Here is a 13,747-nt window from a genome sequence, read left to right as displayed (position 1 = left end):
GCATAACACCATAGTTATTTGACTAAGATGACTGCGTTACCAAAGTAATTATAAATGCTGGGGCATGTTCCTGACACTGTTAGAACTGAGGAAGCCTCTTGGATGAGTGATGAAATGTCTTTGACATTACAGAATAAGTCCAGTTGAACATGATAAACAACTACTAGCTATCCCTTAGTCCTTTAGCAATTACTAGTGATTTCAAATATAGTAGGCAGTGGAGATTTTGAATCACTAGTAACTGTACAAGTGAATGGATTTTTTTTGACTGCTGTGGACTTTTAGAAATTGTTATCCTTCTTCCTGATTTCAGCCAACTTTATTTTAACTTATGCATGTATAACTTCATACATGAAATACCAGGATAAAGCGAAAAGTTTACAGGCATATGTATCTAATAAAAAAGAAATGTTAAAAGCACACTCCATACCTGGATTTTATTTCTTCTTTTTTTTTTTTTTACTTTCAATACATTTTTATGGATTTAATTTCACCCCCTTGTATTGCCCCCCTTGGTCATAGATGTTATACGGCTTCTCTGAATTGAGAGCTACAGTTCATAAATATGAACCTAATGACCTAATGGCCATTTAGTCATGTGGCATAAGCATTTAGACCCCTTTCACACTGGGGCGCTTTTCAGGCATTTTAGCGCTACAAATAGCACCTGTAAAGCGCCTGAAAAGCACCTCTCATGCCTCCCCAATGTGAAAGCCTGAGTTCTTTCACATTGGAGTGGTGCACTTGCAGGGAAAAAAGTCCTGCAAGCAGCATTTTTGGGGCGGTGCGGGAGCTGTGTAAACATCGCTCCCAAAATGTTCTGCCCATTGAAATGAATGGGAAGCCCTGCCAAAGCACCTGCAAAGCACTTCAGCAGCACTGCAACATGGGTGCTTTTAACCCTTCGCCGCTAGCAGGGGTTAAAAGCGACCCGCTAGCTGCCAAAAAGTGCTAACGTGCTAACTAGCTGCGCTTTACCTCTGACGCCGGCACCGCCCCAGTGTGAAAGTACCCCTAATCCTACAAAGGAACCTATATTTATGGCATTTGTGTTTTCTTCCCATATTTGCATGAGCTTTCACGGGTGCTCTGATTTGCTCCCAAAATCATACTAGTGTTTAATTGGTTTCTTCCAAATTGCCTCTAGGATGTATATGAGTGCTAGAGGAATATTAGATTGAGAGTCCCTTTGCAGAACAGGGATAGGGACGTGTGGGAAGGTCTATGTGCGTGCAAAATATGTTGAGTCTATAAATACAAATGATAAAAGATACAAATAAATAAATAAAATTAATATGATAATGCAGCTTTATTCAGACTGGTAGTGTAGGCCAGCCAGGAATTCCCTTGGAATTCCCAAGGGAATGGAGCACTCCATCTTATATATGAGTTGTTGTGTAGATAGTCAAACTTGAACTCTGAAAACAAAGCATCTGGACATAAAAATAATATGGTCTTTTGACATATGTGTAGCAGCACAAGATCATTCTGTAACATTGTTATCAAAGTTGTCACCTTTTTTATTGTTTCTTTTTACACTATCTTAATTAAAATGCTATAGTACACATTAAAAATATATTTTTTACTGAATCATAAATCTTTTTAAATTGCTACACAAACAAAGCATTGTATCCACACTTTGAGTGTTCACTTTTGAAGGTTGTTTACTGAACTTACTGACTCCCCATCCTTTTGACCAGGTTTACGAGCTATGCTAGCCATATGTAAGTGCTTTAAAAGCCTTATAAGAGATTACTTCTTCCATTTTGAACACATTTTAAAATGTCACTGATTGGGTACAGCACATAAGGAACATGTTGAATGCTTTTCTTTAAAATGCAAGACTTAAATACTTAACAAGTTAATTTTTTTTTCTCAAAATGGGTTCAAATGGATGACCTTTAAGTGTTTTAGCTAAAGTATTTTATTATTATTCCTCAACCTGTTTTCAATTGCATTTTCTGTGTTATTAGCAGGAGTAGAGCTGGCAATAATATATTGTCATGACAACCTGGTGTTACAGAGGCTTTCCGTGGCTCTGTGAACACTGGGAAGGTTAAAGTGTTAAACCCAGGATTCCTAAGCCTTGTTTATGCTATTCTTGTCCACATTTTGTAACATTAGGGTAAAGTTTTTTTTTTGTTTTGCTTAAAACATGAAGGATAGGCATCTTGTACATGTTTGGAAGAAATACATTTATGTTATATTGCAGTGCAAACCATTCTAAAAAGGTAAAATGGAAGGCTGAAATATGTTTGATAAATGTATAAATGTGAATTGAATATTTTAATATATTTTACTAAAATCATACTGAAAGTGTATATTGGTATAACTTTGGCACTACTGCATCTCTTTGTTGCCCTCTAGAGGAGATCATTGCACTTTGTCATAATCTTATCATTTCAAGTGAAATGCATTTGCCACATAGTTACAAATCTCACTAACATCCACCAAACCAAAGTCAACAAGGAGTTTGCTTCTCACATAAAAAGTTACCTGTTATTAACTACTTTAGAGGTATTTGTGAGAGTCATAATTTTTGTCTTGTGTTTTAGCATTTGCGGAGCTTCAGACAGATATCCATGAGCTGACAAGTGACCTAGATGGAGCTGGTATTCCTTTCTTGGATTATCGTACATACACCATGAGGGTGTTGTTTCCTGGCATTGAAGACCACCCAGTACTGAGGGACTTGGAGGTACTGTAGTGTCCTAGATACCATATCAATATACAGTAGGATGCATTTCCAGAAAGTATTTGTTTGCTGGTGGATGCTTTACAATCTAACCACATCCTATACAGTATGTGTATCTTTAAGCTTTAAGCTGAACTGTAGGCTGATACAAGAGACAGGAATTCATGAATTTATTTGTTCTTTAATACATCATTAAATATATTGTTTAAATGCAATCAGTGTAAGTACCCAATTTGGACGTTGACTGAAGTCTGTATGTAGGGGTGCAGAGTTTGGAAGGCTCAAATTATTTACAGGAAATATTATTACTTGTGAACTACAGCTTTTAGAGGGGATGGTCTCCTTTTACCTACCAGTACTTAAAAAAGATAAGTCTTTTTGAAAAAGTATATGTTGATTCTACATATACGGTAAGCACAAGAACGCACATTTTTTGTCTAACAGTTTAGAAAAACATTTTCTCTTTTTTCCATCAGTACAAACTATAGTGATCACTCTTATAACAGTAATCAACCATTTTAACACAAGTGTTTGGAAATGCCCAAGTGGCAAAGTTTTGTTCTTTTCTGATGACTAACAAACATATAACAAATATAATATAAAAGAAAAGCCACTGCAAATCATTTATAAATACTACAGAACAACCTTAATGGAAATTATTTTGTTATATTCTCCTGCTAATTGCTTTTCAGTAATTAGTACAAACAAGAACAGTTCCCTGGAAGGGATGTCTTTTGAAGTTAATTGCTGGAAAAAGTCCTACTCTACAACTCATATTCTAGACAGGTTATGCAGCCCACACAATTTGTGTGCTTTTTCTAATTACAGTAGCTTACAGCTGACATGTATTGCTGAAGAAGAAACTTTTCTATGGTAAACAAATGCGCCTGCTTCCTTTATTTTAGTTACAGTAAATGTAGTCTTTTTGGCACTCTTACCATAAGCAGTGTGTTTTCTTAGTCAACATACAGCCTAAAATTAACATGCACCCCAGCAGAATGTACTGAATTAAAGTGATACACAGGAACTTATTTGCAAGGTTTCCTTAATCGAATTTGTAAGTGCGACCTAAGGCTGGTTTTCCATGCAATCAGTGCTACATGACAGAATGAAGTTTCTGATGAATACTAAAGACATAAAAACAAAGTAGGACAATATCCTAGCTTGGTTTTAATATTTACGTACTCCATCATATTTTTGTATGTGCTCAAAGATAATGAATACTTTCTCCATTTAGAAGAACCACAATAAGTAGGAAATAGTAATTTTTTACGTGAATTTTTAGCAGTGCTCTGATCAACTTTTCTGCTTATACAAATGTGGCGTAGCAAGAGTTCAAAATGACTGTCTTTTTGGCAAAGGATTTGTTCATATGTGAACTCCTTATTGTAGTAAAGGCTTTTAGCCAACACTACTATTAAACACTAGTAACGCACTGATGAATTTCTTCATAATACTTAAATATACAATGCACCCAGAAAGTATTTACAGCTCTTCACTTTTTCCACATTTTGTTACAGCCTTATTCCAAAATGGATTAAATTCATTATTTTCCTCAAAATTCTACAAACAATACCCGATAATGACAATGTGAAAGAAGTTTATTTGAAATCTTTGCAAATTTATTAAAAATAAAAAAACTAAAAAAAAAAAAATCACGTGTACATAAGTATTCACGGCCTATGCTCAATACTTTGTTGAACCACCTTTGGCACCAATTACAGCCTCAAGTCTTTTTGAGAATGATGCTACAAGCACACCTATTTTTGGGCAGTTTCTCCCAGTCTTCTTTGCAGGACCTCTCAAGCTCCATCAGTTTGGATGGGGAACTTTGGTGCACAGCCATTTTCAGATCTCTCAAGAGATGTTCAATCAGGTTCAAGCCTGGGCTTTGGCAGGGCCACTTAAGGGCATTCTAAGAGTTGTCCCATAGCCACTCCTTTGTTATCTTGGCTGTGTGTTTAGGGTCATTGTCCTATTGGAAGATGAACCTTTGCCCGAGTCTGAGGTCCAGAGTACTCTGGAGCAGGTTTTCATCAAGGATGTCTTTGTACATTGCTGCATTCATATTTCCCTCGATCCTAACTAGTCTCCCAGTTCCTGCCGCTGAAAAACATCCCCACAGCATGATGCTGCCACCACCATGCTTCACTGTATGGATGGTATTGGCAAGGTGATAAGCAGTGCCTGGTTTCCTCCAGACATGATGCTTGCCAATTAGGCCAAAAAATTCAATCTTTGTTTCATCAGGCCAGAGAATTTTGTTTATCATGATCTGAGAGTCCTTCAGGTGCCCTTTAGCAAACTCCAGGTGGACTGTCATGTGCCTCTTACTGAGGAGTGGCTTCCGTCTGGCCACTCTACCAGGCCTGATTGGTGGAGTGCTGCAGAGATGGTTGTTTTTCTGGAAGGTTCTCCTATCTCCACAGAGAAATGCTGGAGCTCTGTCAGAGTGACCATTGGCTTCTTGGTCACCTCCCTGACTAAGGTCCTTCTCCCCTGATCACTCAGTTTAGCCACGCGGTCCGCTCTAGGAAGTGTCCTGGTGGTTCCATTTACAGATTATGGAGGCCACTGTGCTCATTGGGACCTTCAATTCTGCAGACATTTTTCTGTACCCTTCCCCAGATCTGTGCCTTGATACAATCCTGTCTCGGAGGTCTACAGACAATTCCTTGGACTTCATAGCTTGGTTTGTGCTCTGACATGCACTGTTAACTGTGGGACCTTATATAGACAGGTATGTGCCTTTCCAAATCATGTCCAGTCAACTGAATTTACCACAGGTGGTCTCCAATCAAGTTGAAGAAACATCTTAAGGATGATCAGTGGAAACAGGATGCACCTAAGCTCAATTTTGAGTTCCATGGCAAAGGCTGTGAATACTTATGTGCACGTAATGTTTTCATTTTTTTATTTTAAAAAATTTGCAAAGACTTCAAATAAACTTATGGGGTATTGTTTGTAGAATTTTTAGGAAAATAACAAATTTAATTTGTTTTGGAATAAGGTTGTAAAATACCAAAATGTAGAAAAGGTGAAGCACTGTGAATATTTTCTGGATGCACTGTAAAACAGGGACTGAAGCAAAGTAATCAGGCTTAGATTTATAAACAAGCAACATATGTAGACCAGAAATTTGGATAAAGAGAGACTGCCCACTGGCTTGCTTGCAAGCACCATGCTGTCCTGAATATACTACTCTTTTCTGTAGTATGTGTCAGAAACAATTGAGTACTGTCTGTGATACTTTTTTTATTTGCACTATCATACAATTTTCAGGACAAGCTTTCATGGTATGTCCCCTTCTTCATGATCCTGCTGAGACCTTGAAGAAGGGGACATACCCCGAAAGCTTTTCCTGAAAATTGTATTATAGTGCAAATAAAAAAAGTATCACGGACAGTACTCATATGTTTCTGTCGCAATTGCACTAATACAGCTACAGTCTCCTCAAGCATGATTGTAGTATGTGTAAAATGCATATTATGGCCTAGTAGTAGTGATGGAGTAGGTCTTCGGTTACTCTATGAGTAACGGCACAGCCTGACCTGTGCTAGTTTAATGTAGAAGAAAATAAGGTACTTTAGAGTGCGTGCATCTGTACTCAGATTTGGAACTTTAAAGTATTTACACAGTTCAAAGAAGTGGTAAAAGAGCTTGAAACAACAAAAACAAACCTTCACTGACCTCAGTAGCTGCAGGTACTGTGGAAAAATGAATATGTAAAGTGCACCACGGGGATACTAAAATCACAGTTTCTTTCCCCTTGCTTCCTCTGGCAGTAGAGACTTGACATCCTGTAAACCTTCTCATGTAAACAAAGGGCAAATGCTGTAAGGTGTTAGGAACTACCTGAAATCTGACTTCAGAGTTTCCGTTGTGATCTTTGAACATTAATTATTCCATAGTACTTGCAACTAAGAAGGTCAGTAAGGTCTTGTTTTTAGGGCACTGCTTGTTAAACATATAAAAGTACTTTAATGCCCACAGTCTGGTCACAGGTGCACTTGAAGTATTGTTCTAATCAATGTTCTGTCAGCACACCAAATAATTGTTTCTGATTGGTATAACATGAGCAAAATTTCTTTAGTTCATTAAATACTTGTTTGTGGTTGTATATACTGTATATTTTCCCTCAGTAACAAACATGCCTACATTTATTTATGTTTCCACAGGTTCCCGGCTACAGACAGGAGCGTGTGGAGAAAGGTCTCAAGCTGTTTGCCCAGCAAATTAACAATAAAGTGTTCCTCCTTTCCTTTATCCGAACACTTGAATCCCAGCGCAGCTTTTCCATGCGTGATAGAGGCAATGTGGCTTCCCTCATTATGACAGTCTTGCAGAGCAAGTTAGAGTATGCCACTGATGTACTAAAGCAACTGCTGTCTGATCTCATCGACAAAAACCTGGAAAGCAAAAACCACCCCAAATTGTTACTAAGAAGGTGAGTTTGACTAATAAATAAACCTTATAGTAATTAAAAGAGCATTGATGATGTGCTCAGGGCTATTTTTTATTATATTTAGATTTTAATTCTCTAAAGCCAGATCAGTATAAGTTTCTCAGTAACAATTCTGAGGGGTTGCTATAGATTACTACTCTACCAATTTCTCTCTCTGCCGTATTATTTGAGTCTCTGGGATTTGGTTGTATAGCCAGCTTTGTGGAACTATAAATAATAAAGGTAAATCTCTGGGACGAAGTTCATTTCAAAACAATCTATGGGAAACATGGCAGCACAATCACAGCATTTTCTGAAATATGAGCCAGTATTTTTTATCAATACTGTGTCAGAAAGTTTATAGTTTTTATAGTACACTTTTTACTGTGATCGTGGCATCTATGATTTCACATTTATATGTCTGCCATGCTCTGTTATTATATTGTCTTCTATTGCTAACTCTTAGCACTCCATATTTTGACACTGTGACTGTACTCTTGTGGCTAACAGCAGTATGAACATATACATTTTAAGGCAGGTACTGTATAATACAACAGCACTACACTATACACCATAGTGTTTTAATAAACATCTATCATCTTCAGTGTATGCATTCTGTCAGGGGGTTTGAACCTGCAGTTTTTATTTGATCACTGAAATAAAGACAGGATATATATATATATATATATATATATATATATATATATATATATCACTTTATATTTATAGGCTCTGTGTTATGTGTTTACATAGGATGTCCACTAAGTTGAATGGATCACATGTGAAGCAAGACTTCTGTGCTATAGAACAGGCTTTGTTAAAGTCATGCAATCTTAATAATAAGCAGTGGGAAGTTATATTTAAAAAAAAAATTATACAGCAGAATGCTGCTTGGAGTCAGAGGTCTTGACACAGCAATGTGCTTAGACACAGCAGATACATGTTCAGTGTGTTCATGATGAATTAAATATTAGGCTGTTATTTTATTCTGGAAGATACATGTTGCTCTATCTATTTAGCAAACTTCTGCAAATTCTATTGTTTGCGGGGCTTATTTCCTTTAGCTGCCAAGGGCTATTTCTATTTTATTAGTAAATTACATTTATTTAATGTAGAGTTTAATTGTATTGATTTTAAATAGTAACGGGAAGCTCCAGCCCAAATCGTGTTTCTCTAGTTTTAGGTTGATTAGGGGAGTATTAAAACCTATGGTATACTTTTAGCATTTCTTGTATCCATTTTAGTGAAATATCCCCTTCCATCCTGTCATAGTAACCACAAAGACAATAAAGAAAATCTCCATGCGGAAAAAAAATCCCTTTGCTTCCTGTCCTACAGACTACTTAGAAAGTGAGGAACAATCTCCCTATTTGGGGCAAAGATAGCCATGAACCTGACAAAGGTTGTAACCCTTCCCAACTTCATTTAAAAATAAAAACACATTTGGCTTGAGTTTCACTTTAACGGTATCCTTTTGTATTCAGTAACACTGATAGTCCTCTTCTATACAGAACTTTTAGCAGTCAATCAGAGTCTACTGTGCATCAGTCTGAATTCAGCCCATTAAATTGTAATTGTTTGCAATGGGGTACTGCAATGGGGTACTGTGTATGGCAGCTGGTCTGACAGAAGCCGGCCTTTTGGCCAGCTTCTGACAGACAAGCATGCTGGAGTACCAGCAGTCGGCTGCCTCCCAATAAACGCTCTTAGCCAATGGCTGAGGACACTGACCTGAGTGTTCTGGTGGGGGGGGGGGCATCCCCCTGTCAGGAAACAATAGTTCAGCAGGGGAGATCGTTGTACTAATATCAGATTATTAGTACAGCGGCTCTGACCTAAGCTGTCAGTCAGCTGTCAGTTTTTTTCATTCAACCCAGCTGGGATAGTGTGTACTAGGCTTAACTCTTATTAACTATTGGATAAGGCTGTGGTGACAAATTACCTGGCTCTGTGTGAAGCCTTTATACAAGCCAAACATAGGATTGTGTTCTAGATGCATATAATGGTTGAATGTCATGTTAATTGTATCTCACTCATTACTCTGCTAGCTTGCAGATGCAAAAGTGCAGCACGTTTGGGTAGACATCACCTTGGTCAGCTATATAAGTCAATGAAGCCAGTCACCATTTTGCTAAATAATCTTGCATGTAGTACAAATATTAGATAGAGAAGCTAGGTTTTTGCTTTGTGCAAAAGTCTACTGGACCTTAGTTCGCATATTTTTATTGCAGATGGCAGGAGAAAATCCTATAGCACAGATTTGGCATAATAATCCTTGCCATGTGTGTGCTGTAAGTTTTTAATTTCTTTTATATTTATTTACCTATTTTTGCACTTTGTTACAATTCTGTACTTTGATGCGCTGTTCTTGTCCCACCTACATAATCAAATCTTATTGGTTGCCTTTGATGATTTGTATATACGTGTAGATTTAGAATTAAAGGTCCCTGGAATCACCTTAACATGGTTGTCTCACCGATAGGGCATTTTTGCATTGGTTAGAGAGAGGAAGGAATACACTTATGGAACAATGCAGTTTCCCTTCAGAGCCCTCCATTTGAGTTGATAGGTAAATGGCCCTCTTTGGTCCTGCTGTTTGTGACTGGTATGGGCTAAACACTGTTGAGTACACTGTATGTGAACTTTCATGTTGCGTTTATTGTGTCTCCATGGCAAGAAAAGATTGGTTTGACCCAAAATGTTGCAGATTAATATAGAGTTGCTGTATCATGGCAGGTAATGCTACCATATCCTGTTACAGTTGTGGACAGTATTGATTCTACTGATATCTGAGATTGAAAAAAAAAAACATTTTAAAATGTCACAAGTAACGTCTACTTTAGTGTGCTCAGTATGACTCCCAATTGCTCTCAGCAAACCAGGATGGATAAGGCACAAAATAGTTCAATGTGTCTGGTTTATGATTATAAGTGGCTGGGTGGCCCCCGATGTGATACGGCACCTCATCCCAATATGATATGGTTTATTATATTAGTTGATTTAACTACTTGAAGGCCTTCCAGTTTCATAAATTGATATGGATTTGTGTAAGTACTTATAAAGATCTTACTGAATTAGGACTGATAACTGTGGGAAAAAGTTTGATTAGACTTGGGTTCTTCTTTCACTGCCCAAAATCTTGAAAAGCTACTGTTGTAATTATGGATATAGCATAATTTAGTGTCACACTCCCTCCAATGACCTTGCTATTCATTATTGGAATCTGCTCTCTGTGTATGCAAATCTTGAATATCGGAAGACTTCTGGTGACTCTATGCTGAGCCAGTAATATTGCTCAGAGGTTCCCAGTTCCATGCCATGGGTGTAACATGTTTGGTTGGTTGGCATTCAGACACAAGGGCCCAAAGCAGTGACACCCCCTTCATCCTTTGTAGCTCAGTCAACTGCAGCCAGTGTAAGGGAGCATCAGTTGGCTGCACTGAAACACACCTGCCTTCTGCATATGGGAGGCACACTGTCGGTATTCATTTACATATTCATCATTTTTAAGTAACAAACCTAGTTATACATTTAAATGATTCTGAAATTCGCTGCTGCATATTTCCTGTGCAAGGCCTCTGGGAATATGCTGCATAAGATGTATTAAGCATAGAAATGTATAATAATTACATTTACAAGATTGCTCACTTCTGTAACCTTATCAAATGAACGCAGCATTTTTACTCTCACTGGGCTTTTAGTAACATCCCTAGATATGACATTTTGTGATGATCACATAACATTTAGAAAACATTTAAGAGTGAACAAAAAAGATGCATCAGGCTGATACTGAGTTTTTATTTGTGACATTTTAAATCTTTTTTTATGCTTTCATTACAAGAAAATAAGAAGAGCATTAACAAATCAGGGTTAACATTCAAAAAGAGGACTGTCTATTGCCCTTAGCTACCTATCAAACTTCTACTGTTATGTGCTGGGAACATGAAAGAGAGAATCGTTTAAATGTATAACTAGGTTTGTTACCTAAAAATGATGAATATGTAAATGAATATCGACAGTGTGCCTCCCATATGCAAACAGCGGGTGTGTTTCATGAAAAAGATGAGAAAAAATCAGGGTTTAAGACCCACTGAAAAGGAAGTCACAGGCATACCAAGCAGCTTAAATGGGGAAAATGCTTTATTGCACAAAAAATATTAACAAATTACAGAAACTGGGTCCCATCCCCAACACCTGAATAAAATGAAAACTAAGACAACGTTGTCTATTAAGAACATCATTGTAGAAATCCACCCAAGTAGACCCAAGAGTTGCCAACATCCCAATATATAGAATCATGTAAGGAGAGTATCCCCCCCAAAAATACTATGGGACTTTAAGGGCAACTAAAGAATAACCAAATATTGAAAAATAGAAATGTATTTATTAATATAATAAGTATGGTGCATACATCACCATGACTAGGAAACATAAAACAGATAGCAGAACAGAATATGCAAATGCAGTTCCCTTAGCATTGAGCCTGATGCATTTCAGGACCGATAAGAGTCCTTTCTTCAGGGGCATTCCATGTAGGGTATTACTGCTATACAATATTCTACAATGAAACAGTTACAGATCAATATTCAAAACAGAAATACAGGAATATACAGGAGCATCGTTGAAGCAAAGTCTGGAAAAGACATACCAATTCAAAGTAGAGTCCGCACTATGGAAGCCACCTACTATCGAGCCAGATGAAAAATTAGGCTCAGATGTTTCAGGAAGGCATTGGGTGGTATGGAACCCAGGAGAGATTTCATAGGTAGGAAGTTAGAAACATAAGATGAGTTGGAGTAAACAGGCCATCAAACTGTATGGACAGTGATTAGTCACTATAGTCCTATTGACCAACTATCAGCTGCTTATTGTTTCCAGCACTGCTCTGTGGTTATTATCCAAAACCTACAGACTGTCTTACTGACTAATCACTGTCCATACAGTTTAATTCGGGCCAGCAGTGCTGAACTAAGAACTGTATCTGGCTATCTTATGCAAATGCATCTGCAGTACACCATAAATTGGTTCATTTCCTATCAACAGTTCTTTTCTATCAAAGTGGGCCTCCTGGACTAACTTATTCAGTACCTAAGTCCTCGCTGTGAATATAAAATCAATTTCCCAGTTTGGGAGCATTTGGCAGACAATGTAGTAATACATGCATATCCTGAAGGTACTTGGTACCGGGACTTATGCAGCTATCACATCTCCACTCTCTGCCCTATATGCCGCTATACTTTACAATTATCCCCATTATGTGTGCTTATAATCTGACATGATGTGATGTTCTTAATAGACAACGTTGTCTGAGTTTTATTTCTATTCAGGTGTTGGTGATGGTACCCAGTTTCTAATTTGTTAATATTTTTTGTGCAATAAAGCATTTACCTATTTAAGGTCCTCCCATGACTTTTCAGTGGAACTTAAACCTCTGATTTTTCTCTCTTTATGTCTGATTTCTGGGTCACAGAGACCGCACCTAACTGGTGAGTCAGCAATACCTGGGACACTGCACCTACATTTGCACAGATTACCTGTGGTGCAGTGACTATACCTTAGTGAGCAGTTGGTTCTCACTTTTTCTGTGTTTCATGAACAACACAATTAGGTAAATTGCTTAGAGAGTGCAAAATCTGGTGCAGCTGGTAGCCAGCTTCTAACTTCAGCTTGTTCAATTAAGCTTCGACAAACAAAACTTAGCTGATTGGTTTCTATGCAGAACTACACCAGATTTTACACTCTCCAGTTTTAGTAAATCCACCCAAGTCTATTCCACTTCTACACCTTAAGCTTTTGTTTTAGAGATATACCTCAAAGTTCTATTACAAACTAGTGGTCAGTAGAGGATAATATGCTTTGCTAATATCCCTAGCTATAAAATGATAGAGAAACTTAAATAATTTTGTAATTCAATGAAATTGTTCAGCAACAAATTACTAATATGTGTAAATATGTTGAATACAATCAGTACGACTAGAGAGTAAAACTCTATCTATAGGTGAAGACATTTAAAATGTATTTTGTACCCACAAAACAATTCAATGTAGCGCTGAAAATTCAGAAAATACTATTTTAAAACTGCTAAAAATTAATGAAAGAATGAATGAAACAATAACATGTTTAATAATATATGCACCATAACAACAGTATCCCATACGTTATGGCTACCTGCTGACTTGAACAAAGCATAAAACACTACAATTTGTGCTTAAAATTGTATTCCTTGATATTTTATTGCTATATATAGTACAATGTATTGAAATCACTATGTTATTACAGTGATTGCTATTGACATAGGGTGACTTACAGTCAAAGCACAAAGCATACATAATAGACAAAAAGCTTGCTTGAAAAACACATAGATTTATCTCCCACTGAAGTAAATAACTTCTTCAAAAACAGTAGCACTTACGAAATATCTTAGTCTTTTAATGTTATATGAATCATATACGCACATGACTATGCTGGCCCTGGAGCTGGGGTTGATGATGTTAATGATAATGTACTTTACTGTATCATGCTGTTCTGTTTTTTTTTTTCTTTCTTGTGTTGCACTAGTCATTGATTTTTTTCTAAGCATTTTACTGTTTGGCACATTTGACAAAAGA

General features: G+C 37.2%; 1 protein-coding gene across 2 annotated transcripts in view; it reads left to right on the top strand.

Moving 5' to 3' along the window:
* The window catches only part of PLXNA4 (plexin A4), a 1,066,226-nt gene that overhangs the window by 940,804 nt on the left and 111,675 nt on the right, over positions 1-13,747 (top strand). For both annotated transcript variants that reach the window (XM_073619416.1, XM_073619417.1), the window contains 2 exons: positions 2,556-2,698; positions 6,874-7,142. In XM_073619416.1, coding sequence (XP_073475517.1) covers positions 2,556-2,698; positions 6,874-7,142 — 412 coding nt within the window. The remainder of the gene's footprint in view (positions 1-2,555; positions 2,699-6,873; positions 7,143-13,747) is intronic.

This window comes from Aquarana catesbeiana, linkage group LG03 (genome assembly GCF_042186555.1).
Source record: "Aquarana catesbeiana isolate 2022-GZ linkage group LG03, ASM4218655v1, whole genome shotgun sequence".
NCBI classification, from domain to species: domain Eukaryota; kingdom Metazoa; phylum Chordata; class Amphibia; order Anura; family Ranidae; genus Aquarana; species Aquarana catesbeiana.
The sequence above is the reverse complement of the archived record's forward strand: the minus strand, read 5'-3'. Positions and strand labels throughout refer to the sequence as shown.